The following is a 10,337-nucleotide window of genomic DNA, read 5'->3' as shown; positions in this document are numbered from 1 at the left end:
CCACAGCGATGAGCTACTTTGGAATCCACCAAAGCTTCAGGCCTAAATTTCTCGAAATTCACCGAAGAACAACTCTCTCTTTGGTGAATAAAAAAAAAAACAAAACAAACAAACGCTTGATGATATTGATATGAAGTTCACAGATCCATTGATTACTCTCAAATCATTAAGGACACTTATAAGGTACCCTCTAATATAAAACACTTTGTTTTTTCTTCATTTTTGAAAATCTGGATGGTTCAAATCCTAAACCAAGAAAACAACACACTTTATAGTAAATTGGATCGCAAAGACCACTCGAGTGTACATTTCACTTGCTTGAGCGGTGTGAGTATAGGCGGTGCAAAACATATAAGTTGACCGATTGATCGCAACATTCACTATTCGAGTGGTAAAATTTGCTTCCCAAAAGTTCAAACGCTCTGCAAAAATACTAGATGATCATTTTCTCTGCTCGAGTGTACGGATGACCACTTGAGCACTCAAACAGTTCGATCCCCGTACATAGTCAACGAAGTAGCAAATATGAAAAGATCAAGATTACAAACTCCTCTACATAGGCACAATTTTGGTTGGATTCGTATCTAAACACTCACATTCTTACTAAAACATAAAAGAGAATAAAATTACAAGTGAAAGGAGTTTTGTCAAACGGGATTATCAATTACAAAAACTTAACACATACTGTTTTTCAAAATTTCGACAAAGGAGTGATGACCTATTATAAACGAATCGCATTTAAATTAAGGCACCGTATAGTAATTCCATAAGACTAGCTTCTCCATATTATGATGTCAATCTAAATGTGGGTTTGGATAATGGATTGGTTAGGAATTTGAAAACAAAAAGAAAAAATGTGAGTGAAATAATCCAAACACAATTTAATAGAACGTTGAGCAATGCTACAAATCCAAACATTTTATTTAAAATTTTACTCAAAAATATAAATTTTAAATGTGTAGTTCAAATATATTCAAGTCATAGACCCCACAAAATTGAATCTCGATCACACTTCATATAATGGAGTTTTTGTCAAAATTTTTATGGACATCTAGCTTTAGTGTAAAACTTTCAAACCTAAAAAAGATGTGAAAAAGGGATTATATTGTTTTTTAATTTTTAATTTTGAATTTTATTAGTTTTTTTTTTTCACTTACTAGAAATATTGCAAAAATAAAAAAATAAAAAACCACCCACCCACTGCCAGCCTTTATGGCAACCATTCAAATGCATGAAACATTTGATGGCACAATTGATCTACGTTTCTTTCTTTCTTTCTTTCTTTCTGTCTTTCTTTCTTTGTGTTCAAAAGTTCAAAAAGTTGTAATTGGCCAACTGTGGTAGACCAAACTTACTAAATTATTAATATGTGATTGAATAACATGCATATAATTTGTTTCTTTCTATTTTGCATTATTGGAGGATTCACTTTTGAGTTTACTTTAGAAGATTAGCTATATACATATTGCTAATTGGTTAGGATTTTATTTATTTTTGTCAATCGAAAGAATATTATTCACAATGTTTGGAAAATTGTGAAATTTTGGCTAGAGCTCTTTCCTGTCTCTTTCATAACAAAGCTCACAAATAGCATTTTGAATTAACCTTTCGTTGAATAAAATAGAAGAAATGATTAGTGTGGCATTGAAGCAACATTGTTAAAATTTAATATTGTCAGATTATAGCATCGCCAAAATTTGATTTATGATAATTTATTTTATCATTTAGCATTAGAGATGCTCGAAAACTTATATGGCATGTTTGATTGGGTGGATTAGAGCATGAGATTGAGATTATTAATCTGTGGGCCTAATTATTCTATATTTGTTTTAACATTTTGGTTTAGGATTATTAATCCAATGGATAATTAATCGAACAAATTTGTAGGATTATCAGTAATGGGATAGGGGTGAGATTATTAATCAAATGGATTAATCCAATTGGATAATAAATACCACACTAATTTTATAAGATTATTAATATTTCACTATTAGTCGAGTGAATCAAACAAGACCATTATGCTTTCCAGGTAGAACTTGATCTCAAAAGTCAACTTCTATATTGAACATTAAGCTTTTTTGAGTTCTATCAATAAAAGGTTCTAACATTTTGGCAAAAAAATAAAATAAAATAAAATATAAATAAATAAATAAATAATTACAGTTATGTTACATTAAAATACCTTTAATGCTGAAGAAAAGCTTTCAAAAATCAACATTATGTGTGCCTAACTTTCAACTTTAATTCAAAATTAGAAAAGAATTGTAGCTTGACGTTTTATAGTAAGTAGAAGTCATTTTTTTATTCAAGTAATTTATATATAATTGATTTTCTTGGAGAGATTTTGATGAATTGATACTAATGTACCCCAATCAAACAATCAATCAATTAAACTGATTAAAAAAAATGGATCAATTATATTGTTAGTTCTTACATTTTGTTTCTTATGTCATTTTTGTCTTTTACACTTTTAATTTACTCAATTTTGACCCTAATTTTAAATTTTGTATCAATTTGATCTAATTGATAACGCCGTTAGAGTTTTTGATAAAAAATGATTGCTGAGTTGATTGAGATTAACTTACTAAGTTGATCGAGTTTACAATTTTATCCCTAAAAATATATGATACATGCAACTCATACGCACGTTTTTCATAAAAAAATGCTAATATTGTTGAGTTAATTAGATCGAATCGAGACAAAATAAGAAATTCAGGGTCAAAAGCAATTAAAATTATGGGGAACCAAATAATTAAAGCGCCAAAATATAAAGATTACCGGTATAAATTGCCCACAAAACATATATCATAGAAATTAACCACGTGAATATATTTGAAAATGCGAAAAGGAAATAAAATGTATAGATGAACTTTTGAATGCTTTTAAATTCTTAATGCAGAAGCAAAGCAAAAGAGGTTTAGGTCAGAATAAGAAAAAACATATGAAACATTCAATTGTATCATGTGAAAGGCCTTTGTTATTGTGGAGTTTTGATCATATGCTATTAAGTCTATTGAGTTTGACATACTCCCAAAGTGGATTACTTTATGCTGAGAAATAGACTACTGCTTTGTGTTGAGAGTCCACCCCCCAAAAAATAAGAAAAAAGTTAGGAATTATGAAATTTTTTTCATGAAAATGATCATGAAAAAGTTATGATCCTTGAATTACCTTGATTAGTGTATGATGCTTTATTTTAAGTGTAATTCAAGGGTTACAAACCTTTAATGATTATTTTCATGAAAAGTTTTTCATGATACCTAGCATTGCTGGAAAAAAAAACCCGAAAAAGAAAAAGGGAAAAAAGAAGAAGCAATGTATACTCTACATTCATTTTAATGTTGGTATCCTCATACAAAAATCAAATTCAAACCACACGTTATATCTTTTAATAAATTACGGTGTTTGAGTTTTATAAGAAATATAAAAATGAAAGTGAGAGTTTCTCTTCATGTGAGTAACACTGAGTAAATGGGTACCAAATCAATCACAAAATATAATTTTGATTACGCATTTTAGATGGTGAGATACTATATTATGGAGACGGTTTCACTCAAATTACTTTATTGTAAGAACAAAAATTACATTCGAAGTCTCTGTAATTTGTCTCTTATGTCAATTTTCTATATTTTTTGAAGCAGCCAAAGAAACCTTCCTTTATTGATGACCAAACCATACAAGATGAGAGTACATCAAAAAGGAGAGGAAAGGGGTTTGGAGAGAAACCAAACCGAAACAGAAAAAAAAAAGAACAAAGCAGAGAAAAAAATGCAAAACAAGACCAAACCTAGCCCAGAGGTGGGAAAAAGCTCAAGCTGATGTACAACAGGCCAAAACAGCAGCCCTCCAGGAAACTGATATCTAAATTAGCCACAAAGGACAGATTTACTCCCCAAACAGTACCTGATTTGTCTTAAATTGGACAGGAAGTCCTGGACAGTGAAGTTGAAGGCCTTGAAACTCTGGTTCAACCACAGTGCAACTCAATTTTCTATATGCAGTTCATTGTATTAATTTTGTGATTTAATTTTTCATATAGTATTAATCTAATCCAATTGACAATATTTACTATAAAAAAATAAAAATAAAAAAGCAAAATCAAGAGCAAAATGATAAATTAAATGAAATATTTGAAATTGTATATACCAACTCTTCAACCACTTGACATGAGATGAGACCTTCGTATCACCCGTTTGACAAATCAAGCAATTATAATGGTAGCAAATGGACGACTCGTCATCTTTAAAAGAGAGGCTTTTTGCAGTTTTGAAGGGCAATTTCAAATTGTATGCCAATTCTTTAATTGTTTTGAGGAATCAATGGATCAATTTGTCATTGATTTTAGTTTAATTTTACAAAAAAATTCTTATTAATTGAATTATACTAACATAATATGAAAATTGTAACGATAATGTTATTAATGGGACTAAATTGACACAGATATATATTAAAGGGAACTCTGGTGCAATTTGTTGTTATTGTAATTTTTGTGATCAATTCAATGATCCATAATGCTATATTTACCACCCATCTACTTATATTACATTTCAAATATCATTTCATGTGATACAATCACAACTATTAATGCAATGGGTCTTACATAAATTTCATTAATATCCAATGGTTGTGATTGTGCAATATGAAATGATATGTGAATTGTGGTATGAATATATGATAAATGTAGTACTATTATTTTATGATTGGTTTTGTGTATCTGAACTTAGATGAAGATATAAACTCAGAGGAGCACGAATTCATATAGATCATTATGATTCCAGAGCTAAGTCGAGTTTCCAAGGCTGTTTAGATTATCAACTAACAAGGAGGGCTCACTTTCCAGATTCTATGAAGGGAAACCAAACTTGGAAGAATGGGAGTTGTTTCTCAAAAGACCTTTGTATGTGTGGGAAATGATTATTGAGGCTTCAAGATTGGCTATCACTTTGAACTCTGCTCCAAACCTAGGACAGGGGTGTACAAATTGTCCTACCTGGAATGGTGTAGTTGTAGGAGGGTTTAAGGTGGCTGATTTGTATAATTTTGTGACACATTGCTTGGCTCACAGATCAAAGTTTGCAAATTTGTGTGGAATAAGGATATCCCCCCTAAGGTACAATTTTTTGGATGGTTGGCTTGAAAAGAAAGAGTCAAGACATCTATGTTTCTACACAGAATTGGTATTCTGAATAGCGATGCAGCTAATGTGTGTGTGTTTTGCAAGAATGAACCTAAATCAGTTGTTCATCTATTGCTCCAATGTTGCCCTTTCTCCTAGTGTGTTTGGTCTGAAATGATGTAGTGTTGGGGAGTTGAGTGGGCAATACCTAGAATTGTTTCCATTGGTGGTCTGGTGGAAATTTCAAAAAGGAAAATAGGTTGTGGAGGGGTTGTTTAGTTGTATTTTGGTCTCTCTGGAAGCTTAGAAACGAGTGTGTCTTTAATGGGTCTCAGCCTAAGGGATATGATTTTTGTGAGCTTGTCAAGATTAAAATAGCATTATGGCTTAAAACTTCAATCCAAGGATTTCATTACTCAGTTAATGATATTGTGCACAAACTGAGACAGATAAGGGGCTGCATTTCACTGTTGCTGGTTTAAGAATGAGAAGCAGAGCTTGAGTTAATGTCTGAGGAGCGGAGCTTGAGGAACATTGAGTTTGGTGGTTAGGTTGTGTGGTGGTGGTGTTGTTGTTTTTATTACATTGAGTTTGTTGCTGTTGTTTTTGTTTCTTTTGTTGGTTCCTTACCAATTTTGAGGCTTGTGCTAGCAAGTGACTGTGTATTTTTATTAGTGCCAACCTAGTTGGGATCTTGAAATTTTACTATGATACTCTTTGCACTTTCTCCCCATTTATTGATATAATTCATACTTTGAATGCTTGTTTTCATCGATAAAAGCTTTTCTTTTGTAAATATATATATATATATATAAATGATTCAAGAGCTACGTATCCCAAAAATACATCAATATTCTAAGTACATTTCTGAATACATATACATACGTATATATTGTGGGAGGTAAAATTTGTGGTACAGGTCATATATCACTAAATCAACTTGTCATAACACGTGTGTCAGCAAATCATGAGACATATTTTTGTGGACACCACTAGCAGCCTTCGCATATTAATAGTATAAATCGATAGATAGAAGATATATATATTTATTTCCGAACTATTCTGCTATCAATAATAATTGAGTCAAATAAATTACCAATAAGTCTTATTTTTTAGACTTATTACCTATTAAGTTTTATTAATAAATATCAAGTGATAAATTTATCAGTCTCTCTTATTTTAATGAATAAATTTACAGTAATAAATTTATCAATCAGAACTTATACCTAACTAAGCCTAATAGGACTAATTGATGATAACTACTCTATAACATATTGATTAAAATAACTCAAAATATCCATGCATTGCAATATGTCTTCTTCCTTTTTGGCCTTTATATATAGCTCCATCCTTTGCCTCTTCCCAATTCAAAATCGTCTTCTCTCTCTCTCTCTCTCCCCAAACATTAAATCTTTCTCTATATTGATACAAAACACAAAACAATAAAGAGATGGAACATACAAATCTACCAGTAGCAGCCAGAAGGTTATGGCACATAGTACGTGTGTTGTACTTCATGGTAAGAAAGGGCATATCAAAACGAAAATTGATGGTTGATCTCAACATGATGATGAAACGTGGCAAGATCGCAGGGAAAGCCATACACAACCTCATGTTCCACCACCACCATTCCTCCACCTTCAACCGCCAATCACACGACCGACACCTGTCCTTCTCCGCCCCACACGAGTACGAGTTCAGCTGCAGCAACAGTCCAGCAGCCTACCCCTTCAACCTCAGCAAGCAGCGCAAACACCACAAGCACTCTCATTTCTTCCCTTGCGCTCACGCGCCACCCACCGACGATGACATAATGACCATTGACGCAGTTAAAAAGGCGTTGGAGATGATGAACAGTGAGGCAGGCTCGTCGGTGTTGCCGGGTTTCTTGCAGAGTCCGATGATGCCGGGTTTCTTGTATAGTGAATTGTCGTCGCCGGCATTGCCGGGGTTTGGACTGAGCCCAATGGTGAGGCAGCTGAGGATAACGGACTCACCGTGTCCGTTACGGGACGTTGACAGGGATAGCCACGTAGACGAAGCTGCTGAGGAGTTCATAGCTAAGTTCTATAATGATTTGAGGAAACAAAACACAGTGGCTTTACGTTGAAAACTTAACTCCTGCTTGTGTTCGTTACATTATAACGTCCTGAACCAACTCGATATTATTTTTTTGGATAACGCTATTGTTATTATAAATTTAGATATTTAAAAATAGTATTTAGAATTTTATTGAGAAATAAGTTTGATTTAAATTTGTATTGTAGATCCATGTATAAAATGAATGTGGACCATAAATTTACAGTTTTGTGTAAAATTTGAAGCAATAATTCTGAGTATGTAATATTAGTGAAAAAACATGGACAATTGTTTACTTTAAAATAAAGGTTTCTTTATAAATGTGATAGCGTTAAAAAGAAAAAATTTATTGAATGGTATATCATTTTATCATAGTTTCATTCCAGGTAAAAACAACTATCTTTGTATTTTATAATAACCAAAATATTACTGTCCATCATTTTGAAGAATTTATTTCAATTTTTAAAAAGAAATTTATTAAGCTTCCATTGACATTCAACAATGCAAAGTTACGTCACTTTAATTACGGAATTATCCCCTTTAATTTTTCAAAATGACCATATGTTTACCTTAAAAAGGAAAACACAACTTTGTTGATGCTTTAAATTGCACGGGTGTGTAAGGACTTGTACACCTAGTTAAAGGTGTATGTTTCTGATTTCTAATTTAGGAAATTGTGAGTGATTAGGAAGATGAACTATGGGTTCAAGTTTTGTCACGATGAAGAGGATTTTAATATTTTCTTAGGTGATAGTGAAATATTACTTGAGTAACTAACTTTGCATGAATTTAAGTTGTCAATTGCAAGAATTGAATAATAAAAAAGGGACTGTTTTTGAAAATTAAATGATAAACTTGACTAAAAAGAGAAAATAAATGAAAACTGAAATGATTAGTGTTAAAATGAAAGAAAATTTAACTTGCATTGATAGAAAATGAAATACAATTAAAGTAAAAGATAATAAATAGTTAGAATAAAACTACCAGGAATTGATAAGTGAAAGATAGAACATTTTTACTAGAAAATAGTGCTACACCATGAAAGATAAATTGATAAAGTGATTGACAATAGTTGATCTTGAATGTATGGTCCCTTCAAATAATGGTTATAGAGTCCTTTTATAGTTCAAATTAGCGTCTTGTTTTTGCTCTATTGCCAGAACATGGTTGTTGAAAATTTTGCCAATTGTACATGATTTTTGCCTTGAAACCCCATTTTAGCAAGCACCTTGACCACTAACGGTTGAATCTCGAATTTGCTCTCCATGTGACTGCTACGTGGCCAACTAACTTTTAATTTAATCGCGTTTTGATTTAACAACTAATTAAGAATATGGAATTACTTTCAGCAGTATATTTTTTAAGAATTGTTGAACTGATTTATTATCTCTCTTCTTTATCTATTTAATTAAGTAATGGAATGGAATTATGATTGCCGCATCATCGATTGGTCCCATTATTCCTACGGCACCGTGATCATATCTTGTGTCTTCCACATCATCAATCCTTTGCCACGTGGTTATTTGATTAATCTCCTTCTGCTACCTCACGAAGTTTTTGTTATGTTATTAGAATTTCGTAACTTTAGGCCTTATCAACATTTCAGGGCTTATTGTCATCCTATCATTTGTTCGTGAAGTTCTACATCATATCTAAAATGACTATAAATTATTGTCTCATGGTCCAAAAAATTTTTGAGCTCTCGCACTGTGGCTCAAGTTGAATGTCAATTTCTGCACATTCTAGGCAGAATGTTAGTTTCTGCAGTATATTCTATGATGTTGTGAATTCTTGCTGTTAGGTTTTATTCTTGGCAATCCCGTTTGACAAAACTCCTTTCAGTTGTATTTATTTTCGCACTTTTATTTCAGTGAGGTTATGAGTGTTTAGATGCGAATCCAACCCGAATTGTGCATTTCAGAGAAGTTTGTGATGCTAATGCTTTCAAGATTGCCACTTCGCTGATTATGACGGGGATCGAGCTGCCCGGTCAGCTCGCGGGGGTCCAGGGGGCAGCGCCCCTTAGCAGGTCCGGGGCAGCGCCACGGCGGGGTCGAGGGGCAGCGCCCCCGAAGCAAAATGCAAAAATGTATTCAAAATTGCCTGTCCGCTCGAGCGGACATACCCGCGCTCGAGCGGAGAATCCCTGGTTCCAGCAGTTTTTGGTCGCCTGCAAAAGTACTGAGATGTGTGATTTCACGCTCGAGCGGGCTTTCTGGCGCTCGAGCGGACCTCTGTTATATCACGCGCATATTTTGCTGAAGACGCTCGAGCGGGCTGTTGGGCGCTCGAGCGGAGATCGCGGGACAGATTCTATAAATTCGCGTGTTGGGTCAGATTTTAGTATGACTACTCCAGATCTTCTTTTTGGGTTTTAGGGTTTATATCTGGGGATACTTTGTGAGTTTTCTTTGATGTTTTATTGAGTATTCAACTCATGGTTTAAAGAGAGTACATCAAAGGTTGTGTTTTGTTCTACAAAAGAGAGAGTTGTTCTTCGGTGGATTCTGAAGAATTCTAGCCTGAAGCTTTGGTGGATTCCGGAGTGGCTCATCGTAAAGACAATTCTGAGGTGAAGACGGGTTGGAAGAGGCACATAGAGGTTGGTTCAATTAGGCGTGGATTCGCTAGGTAATTGAGAGTATACCTGTGTAATTCCTTTAAATCTTCTTAGTGGATTGTTTTGTGGCTGTTGCCCGTGGTTTTTTTATCATAGTTGGAGGTATCCAATTGTGGTTTTTTCCACGTAAAATCATTGTGTCTCTTTGTCTTGATTGTTTGATTGGGATTGTTATATTCTGCTTAAAATTGATACGTAATCACAAATCAACATCTAGGGGATTTCTAGATTTTTCACTTGCAAATGTACTGGAAGATTTGTCACCCTTCTAATTTATTCTACTTACTTATTAGATCTTTTAAATTTCTATAAAACTTGACATACTTGACAACATGTATAACATGCCTATTACACTTCAGCAATGCTAGATATTATGAAAAACCTTTTATGAAAATAATTATAAAAGTTTTATGACCTTTGGATTACACTTAGAATAAAACACCACACACTAATTAAGGTAATCCAATGATCATAAATCTTTCATGATTATTTTCTTAAATTTTTTTTCATAATCCCTAACTT

The 10,337-nt window shown here is 33.2% G+C and overlaps 1 protein-coding gene across 1 annotated transcript; it reads left to right on the top strand.

The window, feature by feature from the left end:
• The first annotated feature begins 6,566 nt into the window (after positions 1 to 6,566).
• Positions 6,567 to 7,226, top strand: LOC114294680 (uncharacterized). Its single transcript, XM_028238819.2, has one exon. The coding sequence runs from the start codon at positions 6,567 to 6,569 to the stop codon at positions 7,224 to 7,226; it is 660 nt and encodes a 219-aa protein (XP_028094620.1).
• Positions 7,227 to 10,337: the final 3,111 nt, after the last annotated feature.

This window comes from Camellia sinensis, chromosome 4 (genome assembly GCF_055761805.1).
Source record: "Camellia sinensis isolate YWXY chromosome 4, ASM5576180v1, whole genome shotgun sequence".
NCBI lineage: Eukaryota > Viridiplantae > Streptophyta > Magnoliopsida > Ericales > Theaceae > Camellia > Camellia sinensis.
This window is presented reverse-complemented; position numbering and strand designations above follow the sequence as displayed.

Coding starts and splice junctions, on each gene's coding strand:
- LOC114294680 (XM_028238819.2), top strand. CDS start 6,567: ATGGAACATACAAATCTACCAGTAGCAGCCAGAAGGTTATGGCACATA.